This window comes from Salmo salar, chromosome 02 (assembly GCF_965601325.2).
Source record: "Salmo salar chromosome 02, fSalSal1, whole genome shotgun sequence".
NCBI classification, from domain to species: Eukaryota; Metazoa; Chordata; class Actinopteri; order Salmoniformes; family Salmonidae; genus Salmo; species Salmo salar.
The window spans coordinates 9,500,001-9,523,236 of record NC_138292.1 but is presented as its reverse complement, the minus strand read 5'-3'; the positions used below and the strand labels follow the sequence as shown (position 1 = coordinate 9,523,236).

Here is a 23,236-nt window from a genome sequence, read left to right as displayed (position 1 = left end):
ACCCAGCAGCAGGACCGCTACCTCCGCCTTTGTGCAAGGAGGAGCAGGAGGAGCACTGCCAGAGCCATGCAAAATGACCTCCAGCAGGCCACAAATGTGCATGTGTCTGCTCAAACGGTCAGAAACAGACTCCATGAGGGTGGTATGAGGGCCCGACATCCACAGGTGGGGGTTGTGCTTACAGCCCAACCCGGTGCAGGACGTTTGGCATTTGCCAGAGAACACCAAGATTGGCAAATTCGCCACTGGCACCCTGTGCTCTTCACAGATGAAAGCAGGTTCACACTGAGCACGTGACAGACGTGACAGAGTCTGGAGATGCCGTGGAGAACATTCTGCTGCCTGCAACATCCTCCAGCATGACCGGTTTGGCGTTGGGTCAGTCATGGTGTGGGGTGGCATTTCTTTGGGGGGCCCCACAGCCCTCCATGTGCTCGCCAGAGGTAGCCTGACTGCCATTAGGTACCGAGATGAGATCCTCAGACCCCTTGTGAGACCATATGCTGGTGCGGTTGGCCCTGGGTTCCTCCTAATGCAAGACAATGCTAGACCTCATGTGGCTGGAGTGTGTCAGCAGTTCCTGCAAGAGGAAGGCATTGATGCTATGGACTGGCCCGCCCGTTCCCCAGACCTGAATCCAATTGAGCACATCTGGGACATCATGTCTCGCTCCATCCACCAACGCCACGTTGCACCACAGACTGTCCAGGAGTTGGCGGATGCTTTAGTCCAGGTCTGGGAGGAGATCCCTCAGGAGACCATCCGCCACCTCATCAGGAGCATGCCCAGGCGTTGTAGGGAGGTCATACAGGCACGTGGAGGCCACACACACTACTGAGCCTCATTTTGACTTGTTTTAAGGACATTACATCAAAGTTGGATCAGCCTGTAGTGTGGTTTTCCACTTTAATTTTGAGTGTGACTCCAAATCCAGACCTCCATGGGTTGATAAATTGGATTTCCATTGATTCTTTTTGTGTGATTTTGTTGTCAGCACATTCAACTATGTAAAGATAAAAGTTTTTAATAAGATTATTTCATTCATTCAGATCTAGGATGTGTTATTTTAGTGTTCCCTTTATTTGTTTGAGCAGTGTATATATATATATTTGAAGTCGGAAGTTTACATACACTTAGGTTGGAGTCATTAAAACTCGTTTTTAAACACTCCACACATTTCTTGCTAACAAACAATAGTTTTGGGAAGTCGGTTAGGACATCTACTTTGTGCATGACACAAGACATTTTTCCAACAATTATTTACAGACAGATTATCCCACTTATAATTCACTGTGTCTCAATTCCAGTGGGTCAGAAGTTTACATACACTAAGTTGACTGTGCCTTTAAACAGCTTGGAAAATTCCAGAAAATGATGGCTTTAGAAGCTTCTGATAGGCTAATTGACATCATTTGAGTCAATTGGAGGTGTACCTGTGGATGTATTTCAAGGCCTACCTTCAAACTCAGTGCCTCTTTGCTTGACATCATGGGAAAATCAAAAGAAAGTCTGGTTCATCCTTGGGAGAAATTTCCAAACGCCGGAAGGTACCACCGTCATCTGTACAAACAATAGTACGCAAGTAGAAACACCATGGGACCACGCAGCCATCATACCGCTCAGGAAGGAGACACGTTCTGTCTCCTAGAGATGAACGTACTTTGGTGCGAAAAGTGCAAATCAATCCCAGAACAACAGCAAAGGACCTTGTGAAGATGCTGGAGGAAAAGTATCTATATCCACAGTAAAACAAGTCCTATATCGACATAACCTGAAAGGCCGCTCAGCAAGGAAGAAGCCACTGCTCCAAAACCGCCATAAAAAAGCCAGACTACGGTTTGCAACTGCACATGGGGACAAAGATCGTACTTTTTGGGGAAATGTCCGCTGGTCTGATGAAACAAAAATAGAACTGTTTGGCCATAATGACCATCGTTATGCTTGTTTGGAGGAAAAAGGGGGAGGCTTGCAAGCCGAAGAACACCATCCCAACCGTGAAGCACGGGGGTGGCAGCATCATGTTGTGGGGGTACTTTGCTGCAGGAGGGACTGGTACACTTCACAAAATAGATGGCATCATGAGGAAAGAAAATTATTTGGATATATTGAAGCAACATCTCAAGACATCATTCAGGAAGTTAAAGCTTGGTCGCAAATGGGTCTTCTAAATGGACAATGACCCCAAGCATACTTCCAAAGTTGTGGCAAAATGGCTTAAGGATAACAAAGTCAAGGTATTGGAGTGGCCATCACAAAGCCCTGACCTCAATCCTATAGAAAATTTGTGGCAGAACTGAAAAAGTGTGTGCAAGCAAGGAGGCCTACAAACCTGACTCAGTTACACCAGCTCTGTCAGGAGGAATGGGCCAAAATTCACCCAACTTATTGTGGGAAGCTTGTGGAAGATTGATTGGAACTCCAGTGAGATTGATTGGAACTCCAGTGAGATTGATTGGAACTCCAGTGACATTGATTGGACCTCCAGTGAGATTGATTGGAACTGATTGATTGGAACTCCAGTGAGATTGATTAGAACTCCAGTGAGATTGATTGGAACTCCAGTGAGATTGATTGGAACTCCACTGAGATTGATTGGAACTTCAGTGAGATTGATTGGAACTCCACTGAGATTGATTGGCCCCACATTCAGTAGCACCTGTGTTCTTTTAGCATCAGTAAAGCATGTTGCATTGATTGCCTGCTGTATGTTACCTTGTGAACTGACGGTATAATTTACAGTTACCTTAGTTCACCAGGTTGTTTATCATCCTCACAACGACACACTGTCACACACACACACACACACACACACACACACACACACACACACACACACACACACACACACACACACACACACACACACACACACACACACACTGTCACACACACACACACACACACACACACACACACACACACACACACACACACACACACACACACTGTGAAGCTCATCTACTGATACACACCAAAGACAGTAGTCTATTTTTCACCTTAGTTGCCAGTGCCAGTCAGTGTGTGATGTGATATTTATTCACCACTATCCTGTATGATCAAGCGGTAATTATTGCACATTAATATTATTTTCTATTTTACTTTAATATGGGGTGCACAAGTGTCTGTTCATCACACTGTATGTACGTTGATGAATGTTGACAGTCCATACTGTTGGACCATGACTCACCAGCACAGTGAATCACAGGCTTCGTCCCAAATGGGCCCCTATTCTCTTTTGACCCTCTGGTCAAACGTAGTGAACAATTTGGAGAATAGGGTTCCATTTGGGACACAGACGCAGCTAAAAGGAAGCTCTCTGTCAGAACAACATATCTCTCGCTCAGAGTGGTTGTGGTTCCCAGTGAGACTAAGGAGCTTCGAAGCTTTTTAGGACTTCAGTTCTCCCTTCATCTGATATGTGAACTCTCTCTTTAACAGTGACCTTAAAAACGTTTTTGCATTTGAATTTGCTATGTATGCACAATAGTTATTAGCTAAATCGTGCCAATTAAAGGTTCCTAAAGATCAATAATATCTCTCTCTCCCTCTCCAATCCCCCTCCTCTCTCTCTCTGTCTCTGTCTCTCTGTCTCTCTCTCTCTCTCTCTCTCTCTCTCTCTCTCTCTCTCTCTCTCTCTCTCTCTCTCTCTCTCTTTGTCTCTCTCTCTCTGTCTCTCTCTCTCTCTCTCTCTGTCTCTCTCTCTCTCTCTCTCTCTGTCTCTCTCTCTGTCTCTCTCTCTCTCTGTCTCTCTCTCTCTGTCTCTCTCTCTGTCTCTCTCTCTCTCTCTGTCTCTCTCTCTGTCTCTCTCTCTCTCTGTCTCTCTCTCTCTGTCCCTCAGTGAGGGGATGTTCTAGATGGACAAGGTTGCAGCGCCTCACTGACCCAGAGAAGCCCAAGTCCCAAGGAGAGAGGATCCTCAAGCCCCAGGGAGACGGCCTGGCCTGCAGGGGCAGGGAGAGAGGATCCTGAAGCCCCAGGGAGACGGCCTGGCCTGCAGGGGCAGGGAGAGAGGATCCTGAAGCCCCAGGGAGACGGCCTGGCCTGCAGGGGCAGGGAGATGGGCTCAGAGGAGAGGAGTTCAGCCATGTCTCACAAGATCTCTTCCCCCTCACACAGCAACAGCAGCTCCTCCTCCAAACACGACAGCCGACAGGTAACACCGACCACACACACACACTCATTAATGTCACACACACACACCGCTGTAACGCTGAAGTTCACCGTTACAGCGAGATTGAAATGTAAATCTCCAGGCGTTAGCGGAGACTGTATTCACGTCTCAATCTGAAAGGACCTTTACATCTGCATCACGTGATCTGTAACGTCAATCTGAAAGGACCTTTACATCTACATCACGTGATCTGTAAGGCTTCAGGGATCCAGACTGAATAGAGACTAGAGTGTAGTAAGCTGTTGAATTACTGTACTACAGACCTCCCTCCCTTAAAGACTTCCCTCTCTCCCTTATATAGCCCTCCCTCCCTTAAAGACTTCCCTCTCTCCCTTATAGAGCCCTCCCTCCCTTAAAGACTTCCCTCTCTCCCTTATAGAGCCCTCCCTCCCTTAAAGACTTCCCTCTCTCCCTTATAGAGCCCTCCCTCCCTTAAAGACTTCCCTCTCCCCCTTATAGAGCCCTCCCTCCCTTAAAGACTTCCCTCTCTCCCTTATATAGCCCTCCCTCCCTTAAAGACCTCCCTCTCTCCCTTATAGAGCCCTCCCTCCCTTATAGAGCCCTCCCTCCCTTAAAGACTTCCCTCTCTCCCTTATAGAGCCCTCCCTCCCTTAAAGACCTCCCTCTCTCCCTTATAGAGCCCTCCCTCCCTTAAAGACCTCCCTCCCTCCCTTATAGAGCCCTCCCTCCCTTAAAGACCTCCCTCTCTCCCTTATAGAGCCCTCCCTCCCTCAAAGACTTCCCTCTCTCCCTTAAAGACTTCCCTCTCTCCCTTATAGAGCCCTCCCTCCCTTAAAGACTTCCCTCTCTCCCTTATAGAGCCCTCCCTCCCTTAAAGACCTCCCTCTCTCCCTTATAGAGCCCTCCCTCCCTTAAAGACCTCCCTCCCTCCCTTATAGAGCCCTCCCTCCCTTAAAGACCTCCCTCTCTCCCTTATAGAGCCCTCCCTCCCTCAAAGACTTCCCTCTCTCCCTTAAAGACTACCCTCTCTCCCTTATAGAGCCCTCCCTCCCTTAAAGACTTCCCTCTCTCCCTTATAGAGCCCTCCGTCCCTTAAAGACCTCCCTCTCTCCCTTATAGAGCCCTCCCTCCCTTAAAGACTTCCCTCCCTCCCTTATATAGCCCTCCCTCCCTTAAAGACCTCCCTCCCTCCCTTATAGAGCCCTCCCTCCCTTAAAGACCTCCCTCTCTCCCTTATAGAGCCCTCCCTCCCTCAAAGACTTCCCTCTCTCCCTTAAAGACTACCCTCTCTCCCTTATAGAGCCCTCCCTCCCTTAAAGACTTCCCTCTCTCCCTTATAGAGCCCTCCTCCCTTAAAGACTTCCCTCTCTCCCTTATAGAGCCCTCCCTCCCTTAAAGACTTCCCTCCCTCCCTTATATAGCCCTCCCTCCCTTAAAGACCTCCCTCTCTCCCTTATAGAGCCCTCCCTCCCTTAAAGACTTCCCTCCCTCCCTTATATAGCCCTCCCTCCCTTAAAGACCTCCCTCTCTCCCTTATATAGCCCTCCCTCCCTTAAAGACTTCCCTCTCTCCCTTATAGAGCCCTCCCTCCCTTAAAGACCTCCCTCTCTCCCTTATAGAGCCCTCCCTCCCTTAATGACTTCCCTCTCTCCCTTATAGAGCCCTCCCCCTTAAAGACTTCCCTCTCTCCCTTATATAGCCCTCCCTCCCTTAAAGACTTCCCTCTCTCCCTTAAAGACCTCCCTCTCTCCCTTAAAGACTTCCCTCTCTCCCTTATAGAGCCCTCCCTCCCTTAAAGACCTCCCTCTCTCCCTTATAGAGCCCTCCCTCCCTTAAAGACTTCCCTCCCTCCCTTAAAGACCTCCCTCTCTCCCTTAAAGACTTCCCTCTCTCCCTTATAGAGCCCTCCCTCCCTTAAAGACTTCCCTCTCTCCCTTAAAGAGCCCTCCCTCCCTTAAAGACCTCCCTCTCTCCCTTATATAGCCTTCCCTCCCTTAAAGACTTCCCTCTCTCCCTTAAAGACTTCCCTCTCTCCCTTATATAGCCCTCCCTCCCTTAAAGACTTCCCTCTCTCCCTTAAAGACCTCCCTCTCTCCCTTAAAGACTTCCCTCTCTCCCTTATAGAGCCCTCCCTCCCTTAAAGACCTCCCTCTCTCCCTTATAGAGCCCTCCCTCCCTTAAAGACTTCCCTCTCTCCCTTAAAGACCTCCCTCTCTCCCTTAAAGACTTCCCTCTCTCCCTTATAGAGCCCTCCCCCTTAAAGACTTCCCTCTCTCCCTTAAAGACCTCCCTCTCTCCCTTAAAGACTTCCCTCTCTCCCTTATAGAGCCCTCCCTCCCTTAAAGACTTCCCTCCCTCCTTTATAGAGCCCTCCCTCCCTTATAGAGCCCTCCCTCCCTTAAAGACCTCCCTCTCTCCCTTATAGAGCCCTCCCTCCCTTAAAGACTTCCCTCTCTCCCTTAAAGACTTCCCTCTCTCCCTTAAAGACCTCCCTCTCTCCCTTAAAGACTTCCCTCTCTCCCTTATAGAGCCCTCCCTCCCTTAAAGACCTCCCTCCCTCTCTTATATAGCCCTCCCTCCCTTAAAGACTTCCCTCTCTCCCTTAAAGACCTCCCTCTCTCCCTTAAAGACTTCCCTCTCTCCCTTATAGAGCCCTCCCTCCCTTAAAGACTACCCTCTCTCCCTTAAAGACCTCCCTCTCTCCCTTAAAGACTTCCCTCTCTCCCTTATAGAGCCCTCCCTCCCTTAAAGACTTCCCTCCCTCTCTTATATAGCCCTCCCTCCCTTAAAGACCTCCCTCTCTCCCTTATAGACCCCTCCCTCCCTCAAAGACTTCCCTCTCTCCCTTAAAGACTTCCCTCTCTCCCTTATAGAGCCCTCCCTCCCTTAAAGACTTCCCTCCCTCCCTTATAGAGCCCTCCCTCCCTTAAAGACTTCCCTCCCTCCCTTATAGAGCCCTCCCTCCCTTAAAGACCTCCCTCTCTCCCTTATAGAGCCCTCCCTCCCTTAAAGACTTCCCTCTCTCCCTTAAAGACCTCCCTCTCTCCCTTAAAGACTTCCCTCTCTCCCTTATAGAGCCCTCCCTCCCTTAAGACTTCCCTCGCTCCCTTATAGAGCCCTCCCTCCCTTAAAGACTTCCCTCTCTCCCTTAAAGACCTCCCTCCCTCCCTTAAAGACTTCCCTCTCTCCCTTAAAGACCTCCCTCTCTCCCTTAAAGACTTCCCTCTCTCCCTTATAGAGCCCTCCCTCCCTTAAAGACTTCCCTCTCTCCCTTATAGAGCCCTCCCTCCCTTAAAGACTTCCCTCTCTCCCTTAAAGACCTCCCTCTCTCCCTTAAATACTTCCCTCCCTCCCTTATAGAGCCCTCCCTCCCTTAAAGACTTCCCTCCCTCCCTTATATAGCCCTCCCTCCCTTAAAGACTTCCCTCCCTCCCTTATAGAGCCCTCCCTCCCTTAAAGACTTCCCTCTCTTTCTTATAGAGCCCTCCCTCCCTTAAAGACCTCCCTCCCTTAAAGACCTCCCTCTCTCCCTTAAATACTTCCCTCCCTCCCTTATAGAGCCCTCCCTCCCTTAAAGACTTCCCTCCCTCCCTTATATAGCCCTCCCTCCCTTAAAGACTTCCCTCTCTCCCTTATATAGCCCTCCCTCCCTTAAAGACTTCCCTCCCTCCCTTAGAGCCCTCCCTCCCTTAAAGACCTCCCTCTCTCCCTTATAGAGCCCTGCCTCCCTTAAAGACTTCCCTCTCTCCCGTATAGAGCCCTCTCTCCCTTAAAGACTTCCCTCCCTCCCTTATAGAGCCCTCCCTCCCTCAAAGACCTCCCTCCCTTCCTTATAGAGCCCTCCCTCCCTCAAAGACCTCCCTCCCTCCCTTAAAGACTTCCCTCTCTCCCTTATAGAGCCCTCCCTCCCTTAAAGACTTCCCTCCCTCTCTTATATAGCCCTCCCTCCCTTAAAGACTTCCCTCTCTCCCTTAAAGACCTCCCTCTCTCCCTTAAAGACTTCCCTCTCTCCCTTATAGAGCCCTCCCCCCTTAAAGACTTCCCTCTCTCCCTTAAAGACCTCCCTCTCTCCCTTAAAGACTTCCCTCTCTCCCTTATAGAGCCCTCCCTCCCTTAAAGACTTCCCTCCCTCTCTTATATAGCCCTCCCTCCCTTAAAGACTTCCCTCTCTCCCTTAAAGACCTCCCTCTCTCCCTTAAAGACCTCCCTCTCTCCCTTAAAGACCTCCCTCTCTCCCTTAAAGACTTCCCTCCCTCCCTTATAGAGCCCTCCCTCCCTCAAAGACCTCCCTCCCTTCCTTATAGAGCCCTCCCTCCCTCAAAGACCTCCCTCCCTCCCTTAAAGACTTCCCTCTCTCCCTTATAGAGCCCTCCCTCCCTTAAAGACTTCCCTCCCTCTCTTATATAGCCCTCCCTCCCTTAAAGACTTCCCTCTCTCCCTTAAAGACCTCCCTCTCTCCCTTAAAGACTTCCCTCTCTCCCTTATAGAGCCCTCCCCCCTTAAAGACTTCCCTCTCTCCCTTAAAGACCTCCCTCTCTCCCTTAAAGACTTCCCTCTCTCCCTTATAGAGCCCTCCCTCCCTTAAAGACCTCCCTCTCTCCCTTATAGAGCCCTCCCTCCCTTAAAGACTTCCCTCTCTCCCTTATAGAGCCCTCCCCCCTTAAAGACTTCCCTCTCTCCCTTAAAGACCTCCCTCTCTCCCTTAAAGACTTCCCTCTCTCCCTTATAGAGCCCTCCCTCCCTTAAAGACTTCCCTCCCTCTCTTATATAGCCCTCCCTCCCTTAAAGACTTCCCTCTCTCCCTTAAAGACCTCCCTCTCTCCCTTAAAGACTTCCCTCTCTCCCTTATAGAGCCCTCCCTCCCTTAAAGACCTCCCTCTCTCCCTTATAGAGCCCTCCCTCCCTTAAAGACTTCCCTCTCTCCCTTATAGAGCCCTCCCTCCCTTAAAGACTTCCCTCCCTCCCTTAAAGACCTCCCTCTCTCCCTTATATAGCCCTCCCTCCCTTAAAGACTTCCCTCTCTCCCTTATAGAGCCCTCCCTCCCTTAAAGACTTCCCTCTCTCCCTTATAGAGCCCTCCCTCCCTTAAAGACTTCCCTCCCTCTCTTATATAGCCCTCCCTCCCTTAAAGACTTCCCTCTCTCCCTTAAAGACCTCCCTCTCTCCCTTAAAGACTTCCCTCTCTCCCTTATAGAGCCCTCCCTCCCTTAAAGACTTCCCTCCCTCCCTTAAAGACCTCCCTCTCTCCCTTATAGAGCCCTCCCTCCCTTAAAGACTTCCCTCTCTCCCTTATAGAGCCCTCCCTCCCTTAAAGACTTCCCTCTCTCCCTTATAGAGCCCTCCCTCCCTTAAAGACTTCCCTCTCTCCCTTATAGAGCCCTCCCTCCCTTAAAGACTTCCCTCTCTCCCTTATATAGCCCTCCCTCCCTTAAAGACTTCCCTCTCTCCCTTATAGAGCCCTCCCTCCCTTAAAGACTTCCCTCCCTCCCTTAAAGACCTCCCTCTCTCCCTTATAGAGCCCTCCCTCCCTTAAAGACTTCCCTCTCTCCCTTATAGAGCCCTCCCTCCCTTAAAGACTTCCCTCTCTCCCTAATAGAGCCCTCCCTCCCTTAAAGACTTCCCTCTCTCCCTTATAGAGCCCTCCCTCCCTTAAAGACTTCCCTCCCTCTCTTATATAGCCCTCCCTCCCTTAAAGACTTCCTTCTCTCCCTTAAAGACCTCCCTCTCTCCCTTAAAGACTTCCCTCTCTCCCTTATAGAGCCCTCCCTCCCTTAAAGACTTCCCTCCCTCCCTTAAAGACCTCCCTCTCTCCCTTATATAGCCCTCCCTCCCTTAAAGACTTCCCCCTCTCCCTTATAGAGCCCTCCCTCCCTTAAAGACTTCCCTCCCTCCCTTATAGAGCCCTCCCTCCCTCAAAGACCTCCCTCCCTCCCTTATAGAGCCCTCCCTCCCTCAAAGACCTCCCTCTCTCCCTTATAGAGCCCTCCCTCCCTTAAAGACTTCCCTCTCTCCCTTATAGAGCCCTCCCTCCCTTAAAGACCTCCTTCCCTCCCTTAAAGACCTCCCTCTCTCCCTTACAGAGCCCTGCCTCCCTTAAAGACTTCTCTCTCTCCCTTATAGAGCCCTCCCTCCCTTAAAGACTTCCCTCCCTCCCTTATAGAGCCCTCCCTCCCTTAAAGACCTCCCTCTCTCCCTTATATAGCCCTCCCTCCCTTAAAGACTTCCCTCTCTCCCTTATAGAGCCCTCCCTCCCTTAAAGACTTCCCTCTCTCCCTTATAGAGCCCTCCCTCCCTTAAAGACTTCCCTCTCTCCCTTAAAGACCTCCCTCTCTCCCTTAAATACTTACCTCCCTCCCTTATAGAGCCCTCCCTCCCTTAAATACTTACCTCCCTCCCTTATAGAGCCCTCCCTCCCTTAAAGACTTCCCTCTCTCCCTTAAAGACTTCCCTCCCTCCCTTAAAGACTTCCCTCTCTCCCTTAAAGACCTCCCTCTCTCCCTTAAAGACTTCACTCTCTCCCTTATAGAGCCCTCCCTCCCTTAAAGACTTCCCTCTCTCCCTTATAGAGCCCTCCCTCCCTTAAAGACTTCCCTCTCTCCCTTAAAGACCTCCCTCTCTCCCTTAAAGACTTCCCTCCCTCCCTTATAGAGCCCTCCCTCCCTTAAAGACTTCCCTCCCTCCCTTATATAGCCCTCCCTCCCTTAAAGACTTCCCTCCCTCCCTTATAGAGCCCTCCCTCCCTTAAAGACTTCCCTCTCTCCCTTATATAGCCCTCCCTCCCTTAAAGACTTCCCTCTCTCCCTTATAGAGCCCTCCCTCCCTTAAAGACCTCCCTCCCTCCCTTAAAGACCTCCCTCTCTCCCTTATATAGCCCTCCCTCCCTTAAAGACTTCCCTCTCTCCCTTATATAGCCCTCCCTCCCTTAAAGACTTCCCTCTCTCCCTTATATAGCCTTCCCTCCCTTAAAGACTTCCCTCTCTCCCTTATATAGCCCTCCCTCCCTTAAAGACTTCCCTCTCTCCCTTATAGAGCCCTCCCTCCCTTAAAGACCTCCCTCCCTCCCTTAAAGACCTCCCTCTCTCCCTTATATAGCCCTCCCTCCCTTAAAGACTTCCCTCTCTCCCTTATATAGCCCTCCCTCCCTTAAAGACTTCCCTCTCTCCCTTATAGAGCCCTCCCTCCCTTAAAGACCTCCCTCTCTCCCTTATAGAGCCCTCCCTCTCTCCCTTAAAGACTTCCCTCTCTCCCTTATAGAGCCCTCCCTCCCTTAAAGACCTCCCTCCCTCCCTTAAAGACCTCCCTCTCTCCCTTATAGAGCCCTCCCTCCCTTAAAGATCTCCCTCTCTCCCTTATAGAGCCCTCCCTCCCTTAAAGACTTCACTCTCTCCCTTATAGAGCCCTCCCTCCCTTAAAGACTTCCCTCTCTCCCTTATAGAGCCCTCCCTCCCTTAAAGACTTCCCTCTCTCCCTTAAAGACCTCCCTCTCTCCCTTAAAGACTTCCCTCCCTCCCTTATAGAGCCCTCCCTCCCTTAAAGACTTCCCTCCCTCCCTTATATAGCCCTCCCTCCCTTAAAGACTTCCCTCCCTCCCTTATAGAGCCCTCCCTCCCTTAAAGACTTCCCTCTCTCCCTTATATAGCCCTCCCTCCCTTAAAGACTTCCCTCTCTCCCTTATAGAGCCCTCCCTCCCTTAAAGACCTCCCTCCCTCCCTTAAAGACCTCCCTCTCTCCCTTATATAGCCCTCCCTCCCTTAAAGACTTCCCTCTCTCCCTTATATAGCCCTCCCTCCCTTAAAGACTTCCCTCTCTCCCTTATATAGCCTTCCCTCCCTTAAAGACTTCCCTCTCTCCCTTATATAGCCCTCCCTCCCTTAAAGACTTCCCTCTCTCCCTTATAGAGCCCTCCCTCCCTTAAAGACCTCCCTCCCTCCCTTAAAGACCTCCCTCTCTCCCTTATATAGCCCTCCCTCCCTTAAAGACTTCCCTCTCTCCCTTATATAGCCCTCCCTCCCTTAAAGACTTCCCTCTCTCCCTTATAGAGCCCTCCCTCCCTTAAAGACCTCCCTCTCTCCCTTATAGAGCCCTCCCTCTCTCCCTTAAAGACTTCCCTCTCTCCCTTATAGAGCCCTCCCTCCCTTAAAGACCTCCCTCCCTCCCTTAAAGACCTCCCTCTCTCCCTTATAGAGCCCTCCCTCCCTTAAAGATCTCCCTCTCTCCCTTATAGAGCCCTCCCTCCCTTAAAGACTTCCCTCTCTCCCTTATAGAGCCCTCCCTCCCTTAAAGACCTCCCTCTCTCCCTTATAGAGCCCTCCCTCCCTTAAAGACTTCCCTCTCTCCCTTATATAGCCCTCCCTCCCTTAAAGACTTCCCTCTCTCCCTTATAGAGCCCTCCCTCCCTTAAAGACCTCCCTCTCTCCCTTATAGAGCCCTCCCTCCCTTAAAGACTTCCCTCTCTCCCTTATAGAGCCCTCTCTCCCTTAAAGACCTCCCTCTCTCCCTTATAGAGCCCTCCCTCCCTTAAAGACCTCCCTCTCTCCCTTATAGAGCCCTCCCTCCCTTAAAGACTTCCCTCCCTCCCTTAAAGACTTCCCTCCCTCCCTTATATATCCCTCCCTCCCTTAAAGACCTCCCTCCCTTAAAGACTTCCCTCCCTCCCTTATAGAGCCCTCCCTCCCTTAAAGACTTCCCTCCCTCCCTTATATAGCCCTCCCTCCCTTAAAGACTTCCCTCTCCCCCTTATATAGCCCTCCCTCCCTCCCTCCCTTAAAGACTTCCCTCTCTCCCTTATAGAGCCCTCCCTCCCTTAAAGACTTCCCTCCCTCCCTTATAGAGCCCTCCCTCCCTTAAAGACTTCCCTCCCTCCCTTATAGAGCCCTCCCTCCCTTAAAGACTTCCCTCTCCCCCTTATATAGCCCTCCCTCCCTCCCTCCCTTAAAGACTTCCCTCTCTCCCTTATAGAGCCCTCCCTCCCTTAAAGACTTCCCTCTCCCCCTTATATAGCCCTCCCTCCCTTAAAGACCTCCCTCCCTCCCTTAAAGACCTCCCTCCCTCCCTTATAGAGCCCTCCCTCCCTTAAAGACTTCCCTCTCCCCCTTATATAGCCCTCCCTCCCTTAAAGACCTCCCTCTCTCCCTTAAAGACCTCCTTCCCTCCCTTAAAGACCTCCTTCCCTCCCTTAAAGACTTCCCTCCCTCTCTTATATAGCCCTCCCTCCCTTAAAGAGCCCTCTCTCCCTTAAAGACCTCCTTCCCTCCCTTAAAGACTTCCCTCTCTCCCTTATATAGCCCTCCCTCCCTTAAAGACTTCCCTCTCTCCCTTATATAGCCCTCTCTCCCTTAAAGACTTCCCTCCCTTAAAGACCTCCTTCCCTCCCTTAAAGAGCCCTCTCTCCCTTAAAGACCTCCCTCCCTCCCTTAAAGAGCCCTCTCTCCCTTAAAGACCTCCCTCCCTTAAAGACCTCCCTCCCTCCCTTAAAGACCTCCCTCCCTCCCTTATAGAGCCCTCCCTCCCTTAAAGACTTCCCTCTCCCCCTTATATAGCCCTCCCTCCCTTAAAGACCTCCCTCTCTCCCTTAAAGACCTCCTTCCCTCCCTTAAAGACCTCCTTCCCTCCCTTAAAGACTTCCCTCCCTCTCTTATATAGCCCTCCCTCCCTTAAAGAGCCCTCTCTCCCTTAAAGACCTCCTTCCCTCCCTTAAAGACTTCCCTCTCTCCCTTATATAGCCCTCCCTCCCTTAAAGACTTCCCTCTCTCCCTTATATAGCCCTCTCTCCCTTAAAGACTTCCCTCCCTTAAAGACCTCCTTCCCTCCCTTAAAGAGCCCTCTCTCCCTTAAAGACCTCCCTCCCTCCCTTAAAGAGCCCTCTCTCCCTTAAAGACCTCCCTCCCTTAAAGACCTCCCTCCCTCCCTTAAAGACCTCCCTCTCTCCCTTATATAGCCCTCTCTCCCTTAAAGACTTCCCTCCCTTAAAGACCTCCTTCCCTCCCTTATAGAGCCCTCTCTCCCTTAAAGACCTCCTTCCCTCCCTTATAGAGCCCTCTCTCCCTTAAAGAGACCTCCTTCCCCTAAAAAACTACTTATGTGGTATCAGTATTTGTCAGAAACGTTTATTCTGCAGTCAGAATTGATTACATTGTATAACTACTTTAGGATAATTTTTGTCATAAAGTCAGTCTCGTCCAAAATTGAGTTTTGTACTTGAGTATGTCACAACGTAAATGAAGGTTGGGTTTATTTCAAACCTGACCACATGCCCACAGCTGGCAGCACACAAGTACTCAGCAATTCGGAGTGCAGCTACACGCGCCCCGATTGTAATGCCGGTGGTAAATGTGGTTTCACTTTGGATATCCCTATGGAGCTAGTTAGGGACCATCGGTATATTACACAATGTACTGCACGTGTGTGTGTGTGTGTGTGTGTGTGTGTGTGTGTGTGTGTGTGTGTGTGTGTGATGAGGGTGCGTGCTTAACTACTGTTGTGATCAGCACTTGAGAGAGAGAGAGAGACAGAAACTCAAACAACCACTCCTATCTCGTCTGTCTCCTGCTGTCTCTCTCACTCTCTCTCTCTCTCTCTCTCTCTCACTGTCTCTCTCTTCCTCATATCTCTCCCCCTCTTGCTCATCTCTCTCTCCCCCTCTTCCTCATCTCTCTCTCAATTCAATTCAATTCAATTCAATTCAATTTGCTTTATTGGCATGACGTAACAATGTACATATTGCCAAAGCTTACTTTGGATATTTACAATATGAAAATAATAAGAATCAAAATTGTCAACGGGACAACAGTAACAACAATAACCAAGGGTCAAAATAACCATACATTGAACAATAACAATACGCATACAGTAGAGGACATGTGCAGGTTGATCTGTCAGACACTGTCCCTCAACTTATGGCAGGCAGCAATGTAGTGCGCTGCCAACCCACAGCTCTCTGCATCTCTCTCTCTCTCTCTCTCTCTCTCTCTCTCTCATCTCTCTCTCTCGCTCTCTCTCCCTCATCTCTCTCTCTCCCTCATCTCTCTTTCTCTCTCTCTATCTCTCTCTCTCTCGCTCTCTCTCTCTCGCTCTATCTTCCTCATATGTCTCTCTCTCTCTCTCTCTCTCTCTCTCTTGCTCTATCTTCCTCATATGTCTCTCTCTCTCTCGCTCTCTCTTCCTCATCTCTTTCTCTCTCTCTCTCTCTTACAGAGGTCACCACCCCTTCCTGACATTCTGACTGGTCTCTGTGGGAAACGGAACAGTCTGTTTATTAAACACTATTGTAAACTGGCTAGTCAGTTTATACTAGGGCTTTGTCCCAAATGGCATCCTATTTCCTAGTAGTGTACTACATTTGACCAGATACCTATGGGCCCTAGTTGAAAATTAGTGCATTATATAGGGAATAGGATGCCATATGGGACACAGACAGTATATAAACAAAATAATCTACCCTTGTTGTGTGTTTACAGGACAGTTGGTAGATTGTAGAGGAGCTGTGTGTAACCTTGTTGTGTGTTTACAGGACAGTTGGTAGATTGTAGAGGGGCTGTGTGTAACCTTGTTGTGTGTTTACAGGACAGTTGGTAGATTCTAGAGGGGCTGTGTGTAACCTTGTTGTGTGTTTACAGGACAGTTGGTAGATTGTAGAGGGGCTGTGTGTAACCTTGTTGTGTGTTTACAGGACAGTTGATAGATTGTAGAGGGGCTGTGTGTAACCTTGTTGTGTGTTTACAGGACAGTTGGTAGATTGTGGAGGGGCTGTGTGTAACCTTGTTGTGTGTTTACAGGACAGTTGGTAGATTGTAGAGGGGCTGTGTGTAACCTTGTTGTGTGTCTACAGGACAGTTGGTAGATTGTAGAGGGGCTGTGTGTAACCTTGTTGTGTGTCTACAGGACAGTTGGTAGATTGTAGAGGGGCTGTGTGTAACCTTGTTGTGTGTTTACAGGACAGTTGGTAGATTCTAGAGGGGCTGTGTGTAACCTTGTTGTGTGTCTACAGGACAGTTGGTAGATTGTAGAGGGGCTGTGTGTAACCTTGTTGTGTGTCTACAGGACAGTTGGTAGATTGTAGAGGGGCTGTGTGTAACCTTGTTGTGTGTCTACAGGACAGTTGGTAGATTGTAGAGGGGCTGTGTGTAACCTTGTTGTGTGTCTACAGGACAGTTGGTAGATTGTAGAGGGGCTGTGTGTAACCTTGTTGTGTGTCTACAGGACAGTTGGGAGATTGTAGAGGGGCTGTGTGTAACCTTGTTGTGTGTTTACAGGACAGTTGGGAGATTGTAGAGGGGCTGTGTGTAACCTTGTTGTGTGTCTACAGGACAGTTGGTAGATTGTAGAGGGGCTGTGTGTAACCTTGTTGTGTGTCTACAGGACAGTTGGTAGATTGTAGAGGGGCTGTGTGTAACCTTGTGTGTGTTTACAGGACAGTTGGTAGATTGTAGAGGGGCTGTGTGTAACCTTGTTGTGTGTCTACAGGACAGTTGGTAGATTGTAGAGGGGCTGTGTGTAACCTTGTTGTGTGTCTACAGGACAGTTGGTAGATTGTAGAGGGGCTGTGTGTAACCTTGTGTGTGTTTACAGGACAGTTGGTAGATTGTAGAGGGGCTGTGTGTAACCTTGTTGTGTGTTTACAGGACAGTTGGTAGATTGTAGAGGAGCTGTGTGTAACCTTGTTGTGTGTCTACAGGACAGTTGGTAGATTGTAGAGGGGCTGTGTGTAACCTTGTTGTGTGTTTACAGGACAGTTGGTAGATTGTAGAGGAGCTGTGTGTAACCTTGTTGTGTGTCTACAGGACAGTTGGTAGATTGTAGAGGGGCTGTGTGTAACCTTGTTGTGTGTTTACAGGACAGTTGGTAGATTGTAGAGGGGCTGTGTGTAACCTTGTTGTGTGTCTACAGGACAGTTGGTAGATTGTAGAGGGGCTGTGTGTAACCTTGTTGTGTGTTTACAGGACAGTTGGTAGATTGTAGAGGGGCTGTGTGTAACCTTGTTGTGTGTCTACAGGACAGTTGGTAGATTGTAGAGGGGCTGTGTGTAACCTTGTTGTGTGTCTACAGGACAGTTGGGAGATTGTAGAGGGGCTGTGTGTAACCTTGTTGTGTGTTTACAGGACAGTTGGTAGATTGTAGAGGAGCTGTGTGTAACCTTGTTGTGTGTCTACAGGACAGTTGGTAGATTGTAGAGGGGCTGTGTGTAACCTTGTTGTGTGTTTACAGGACAGTTGGTAGATTGTAGAGGGGCTGTGTGTAACCTTGTTGTGTGTTTACAGGACAGTTGGTAGATTGTAGAGGGGCTGTGTGTAACCTTGTTGTGTGTTTACAGGACAGTTGGTAGATTGTAGAGGGGCTGTGTGTAACCTTGTTGTGTGTTTACAGGACAGTTGGTAGATTGTAGAGGGGCTGTGTGTAACCTTGTTGTGTGTCTACAGGACAGTTGGTAGATTGTGGAGGGGCTGTGTGTAACCTTGTTGTGTGTCTACAGGACAGTTGGTAGATTGTAGAGGAGCTGTGTGTAACCTTGTTGTGTGTTTACAGGACAGTTGGTAGATTGTAGAGGAGCTGTGTGTAACCTTGTTGTGTGTTTACAGGACAGTTGGTAGATTGTGGAGGGGCTGTGTGTAACCTTGTTGTGTGTCTACAGGACAGTTGGTAGATTGTGGAGGGGCTGTGTGTAACATTGTTGTGTGTTTACAGGACAGTTGGTAGATTGTAGAGGGGCTGTGTGTAACCTTGTTGTGTGTCTACAGGACAGTTGGTAGATTGTAGAGGGGCTGTGTGTAACCTTGTTGTGTGTTTACAGGACAGTTGGGAGATTGTAGAGGGGCTGTGTGTAACCTTGTTGTGTGTCTACAGGACAGTTGGTAGATTGTAGAGGAGCTGTGTGTAACCTTGTTGTGTGTTTACAGGACAGTTGGTAGATTGTAGAGGGGCTGTGTGTAACCTTGTTGTGTGTCTACAGGACAGTTGGTAGATTGTAGAGGGGCTGTGTGTACCCTTGTTGTGTGTTTACAGGACAGTTGGTAGATTGTAGAGGGGCTGTGTGTAACCTTGTTGTGTGTCTACAGGACAGTTGGTAGATTGTAGAGGGGCTGTGTGTAACCTTGTTGTGTGTCTACAGGACAGTTGGTAGATTGTAGAGGGGCTGTGTGTAACCTTGTTGTGTGTTCACAGGACAGTTGGTAGATTGTAGAGGGTCTGTGTGTAACCTTGTTGTGTGTCTACAGGACAGTTGGTAGATTGTAGAGGGGCTGTGTGTAACCTTGTTGTGTGTCTACAGGACAGTTGGTAGATTGTAGAGGGGCTGTGTGTAACCTTGTTGTGTGTTTACAGGACAGTTGGTAGATTGTAGAGGGGCTGTGTGTAAACTTGTTGTGTGTTTACAGGACAGTTGGTAGATTGTAGAGGGGCTGTGTGTAACCTTGTTGTGTGTTTACAGGACAGTTGGTAGATTGTGGAGGGGCTGTGTGTAACCTTGTTGTGTGTTTACAGGACAGTTGGTAGATTGTAGAGGGGCTGTGTGTAACCTTGTTGTGTGTTTACAGGACAGTTGGGAGATTGTAGAGGGGCTGTGTGTAACCTTGTTGTGTGTTTACAGGACAGTTGGTAGATTGTAGAGGGGCTGTGTGTAACCTTGTTGTGTGTTTACAGGACAGTTGGTAGATTGTAGAGGGGCTGTGTGTAACCTTGTTGTGTGTCTACAGGACAGTTGGTAGATTGTAGAGGGGCTGTGTGTAACCTTGTTGTGTGTCTACAGGACAGTTGGTAGATTGTAGAGGGGCTGTGTGTAACCTTGTTGTGTGTTTACAGGACAGTTGGTAGATTGTAGAGGGGCTGTGTGTAACCTTGTTGTGTGTCTACAGGACAGTTGGGAGATTGTAGAGGGGCTGTGTGTAACCTTGTTGTGTGTCTACAGGACAGTTGGTAGATTGTAGAGGAGCTGTGTGTAACCTTGTTGTGTGTTTACAGGACAGTTGGTAGATTGTAGAGGGGCTGTGTGTAACCTTGTTGTGTGTCTACAGGACAGTTGGGAGATTGTAGAGGGGCTGTGTGTAACCTTGTTGTGTGTTTACAGGACAGTTGGTAGATTGTAGAGGGGCTGTGTGTAACCTTGTTGTGTGTCTACAGGACAGTTGGTAGATTGTAGAGGGGCTGTGTGTAACCTTGTTGTGTGTCTACAGGACAGTTGGTAGATTGTAGAGGGGCTGTGTGTAACCTTGTTGTGTGTTTACAGGACAGTTGGTAGATTGTAGAGGGGCTGTGTGTAACCTTGTTGTGTGTTTACAGGACAGTTGGTAGATTGTAGAGGGGCTGTGTGTAACCTTGTTGTGTGTTTACAGGACAGTTGGTAGATTGTAGAGGAGCTGTGTGTAACCTTGTTGTGTGTCTACAGGACAGTTGGTAGATTGTAGAGGGGCTGTGTGTAACCTTGTTGTGTGTTTACAGGACAGTTGGTAGATTGTAGAGGGGCTGTGTGTAACCTTGTTGTGTGTCTACAGGACAGTTGGTAGATTGTAGAGGGGCTGTGTGTAACCTTGTTGTGTGTTTACAGGACAGTTGGTAGATTGTAGAGGGGCTGTGTGTAACCTTGTTGTGTGTCTACAGGACAGTTGGGAGATTGTAGAGGGGCTGTGTGTAACCTTGTTGTGTGTCTACAGGACAGTTGGGAGATTGTAGAGGGGCTGTGTGTAACCTTGTTGTGTGTCTACAGGACAGTTGGTAGATTGTAGAGGGGCTGTGTGTAACCTTGTTGTGTGTTTACAGGACAGTTGGTAGATTGTAGAGGGGCTGTGTGTAACCTTGTTGTGTGTTTACAGGACAGTTGGGAGATTGTAGAGGGGCTGTGTGTAACCTTGTTGTGTGTCTACAGGACAGTTGGTAGATTGTAGAGGGGCTGTGTGTAACCTTGTTGTGTGTTTACAGGACAGTTGGTAGATTGTAGAGGGGCTGTGTGTAACCTTGTTGTGTGTTTACAGGACAGTTGGTAGATTGTAGAGGGGCTGTGTGTAACCTTGTTGTGTGTTTACAGGACAGTTGGTAGATTGTAGAGGGGCTGTGTGTAACCTTGTTGTGTGTCTACAGGACAGTTGGTAGATTGTAGAGGGGCTGTGTGTAACCTTGTTGTGTGTCTACAGGACAGTTGGGAGATTGTAGAGGGGCTGTGTGTAACCTTGTTGTGTGTCTACAGGACAGTTGGTAGATTGTAGAGGGGCTGTGTGTAACCTTGTTGTGTGTTTACAGGACAGTTGGTAGATTGTAGAGGGGCTGTGTGTAACCTTGTTGTGTGTTTACAGGACAGTTGGGAGATTGTAGAGGGGCTGTGTGTAACCTTGTTGTGTGTCTACAGGACAGTTGGTAGATTGTAGAGGGGCTGTGTGTAACCTTGTTGTGTGTTTACAGGACAGTTGGTAGATTGTAGCTGGGCTGTGTGTAACCTTGTTGTGTGTTTACAGGACAGTTGGTAGATTGTAGAGGGGCTGTGTGTAACCTTGTTGTGTGTCTACAGGACAGTTGGGAGATTGTAGAGGGGCTGTGTGTAACCTTGTTGTGTGTCTACAGGACAGTTGGTAGATTGTAGAGGGGCTGTGTGTAACCTTGTTGTGTGTTTACAGGACAGTTGGTAGATTGTAGAGGGGCTGTGTGTAACCTTGTTGTGTGTTTACAGGACAGTTGGGAGATTGTAGAGGGGCTGTGTGTAACCTTGTTGTGTGTCTACAGGACAGTTGGTAGATTGTAGAGGGGCTGTGTGTAACCTTGTTGTGTGTTTACAGGACAGTTGGTAGATTGTAGAGGGGCTGTGTGTAACCTTGTTGTGTGTTTACAGGACAGTTGGTAGATTGTAGAGGGGCTGTGTGTAACCTTGTTGTGTGTCTACAGGACAGTTGGTAGATTGTAGAGGGGCTGTGTGTAACCTTGTTGTGTGTCTACAGGACAGTTGGTAGATTGTAGAGGGGCTGTGTGTAACCTTGTTGTGTGTTTACAGGACAGTTGGTAGATTGTAGAGGGGCTGTGTGTAACCTTGTTGTGTGTTTACAGGACAGTTGGTAGATTGTAGAGGGGCTGTGTGTAACCTTGTTGTGTGTTTACAGGACAGTTGGGAGATTGTAGAGGGGCTGTGTGTAACCTTGTTGTGTGTCTACAGGACAGTTGGTAGATTGTAGAGGGGCTGTGTGTAACCTTGTGTGTTTACAGGACAGTTGGTAGATTGTAGAGGGGCTGTGTGTAACCTTGTTGTGTGTTTACAGGACAGTTGGTAGATTGTAGAGGGGCTGTGTGTAACCTTGTTGTGTGTCTACAGGACAGTTGGGAGATTGTAGAGGGGCTGTGTGTAACCTTGTTGTGTGTCTACAGGACAGTTGGTAGATTGTAGAGGGGCTGTGTGTAACCTTGTGTGTTTACAGGACAGTTGGTAGATTGTAGAGGGGCTGTGTGTAACCTTGTTGTGTGTTTACAGGACAGTTGGTAGATTGTAGAGGGGCTGTGTGTAACCTTGTTGTGTGTCTACAGGACAGTTGGGAGATTGTAGAGGGGCTGTGTGTAACCTTGTTGTGTGTCTACAGGACAGTTGGTAGATTGTAGAGGGGCTGTGTGTAACCTTGTTGTGTGTTTACAGGACAGTTGGGAGATTGTAGAGGGGCTGTGTGTAACCTTGTTGTGTGTTTACAGGACAGTTGGGAGATTGTAGAGGGGCTGTGTGTAACCTTGTGTGTCTACAGGACAGTTGGGAGATTGTAGAGGGGCTGTGTGTAACCTTGTTGTGTGTTTACAGGACAGTTGGTAGATTGTAGAGGAGCTGTGTGTAACCTTGTTGTGTGTTTACAGGACAGTTGGTAGATTGTAGAGGGGCTGTGTGTAACCTTGTTGTGTGTCTACAGGACAGTTGGGAGATTGTAGAGGGGCTGTGTGTAACCTTGTTGTGTGTTTACAGGACAGTTGGTAGATTGTAGAGGGGCTGTGTGTAACCTTGTTGTGTGTCTACAGGACAGTTGGTAGATTGTAGAGGGGCTGTGTGTAACCTTGTTGTGTGTCTACAGGACAGTTGGTAGATTGTAGAGGGGCTGTGTGTAACCTTGTTGTGTGTTTACAGGACAGTTGGTAGATTGTAGAGGGGCTGTGTGTAACCTTGTTGTGTGTTTACAGGACAGTTGGTAGATTGTAGAGGGGCTGTGTGTAACCTTGTTGTGTGTTTACAGGACAGTTGGTAGATTGTAGAGGAGCTGTGTGTAACCTTGTTGTGTGTCTACAGGACAGTTGGTAGATTGTAGAGGGGCTGTGTGTAACCTTGTTGTGTGTTTACAGGACAGTTGGTAGATTGTAGAGGGGCTGTGTGTAACCTTGTTGTGTGTTTACAGGACAGTTGGGAGATTGTAGAGGGGCTGTGTGTAACCTTGTTGTGTGTCTACAGGACAGTTGGTAGATTGTAGAGGGGCTGTGTGTAACCTTGTTGTGTGTTTACAGGACAGTTGGTAGATTGTAGAGGGGCTGTGTGTAACCTTGTTGTGTGTTTACAGGACAGTTGGTAGATTGTAGAGGGGCTGTGTGTAACCTTGTTGTGTGTTTACAGGACAGTTGGTAGATTGTAGAGGGGCTGTGTGTAACCTTGTTGTGTGTCTACAGGACAGTTGGTAGATTGTAGAGGGGCTGTGTGTAACCTTGTTGTGTGTCTACAGGACAGTTGGGAGATTGTAGAGGGGCTGTGTGTAACCTTGTTGTGTGTCTACAGGACAGTTGGTAGATTGTAGAGGGGCTGTGTGTAACCTTGTTGTGTGTTTACAGGACAGTTGGTAGATTGTAGAGGGGCTGTGTGTAACCTTGTTGTGTGTTTACAGGACAGTTGGTAGATTGTAGAGGGGCTGTGTGTAACCTTGTTGTGTGTCTACAGGACAGTTGGTAGATTGTAGAGGGGCTGTGTGTAACCTTGTTGTGTGTCTACAGGACAGTTGGTAGATTGTAGAGGGGCTGTGTGTAACCTTGTTGTGTGTTTACAGGACAGTTGGTAGATTGTAGAGGGGCTGTGTGTAACCTTGTTGTGTGTCTACAGGACAGTTGGGAGATTGTAGAGGGGCTGCGTGGAGGACACAGTAATGTCCAGGAGCCCCAGAAGCAGGATGGATACATGCT

The 23,236-nt window shown here is 48.9% G+C and overlaps 1 protein-coding gene across 2 annotated transcripts in view; it reads left to right on the top strand.

The window, feature by feature from the left end:
* Window positions 1-23,236, top strand: part of LOC123727807 (oxysterol-binding protein-related protein 3) — a 159,164-nt gene that overhangs the window by 69,286 nt on the left and 66,642 nt on the right. For both annotated transcript variants that reach the window (XM_082959615.1, XM_082959614.1), the window contains exons 2-3: window positions 3,839-4,153; window positions 23,157-23,236. The exon at window positions 23,157-23,236 is cut by the window's right edge and continues 37 nt beyond it. In XM_082959615.1, coding sequence (XP_082815741.1) covers window positions 4,058-4,153; window positions 23,157-23,236 — 176 coding nt within the window. In that variant the 5' untranslated portion in view covers window positions 3,839-4,057. The remainder of the gene's footprint in view (window positions 1-3,838; window positions 4,154-23,156) is intronic.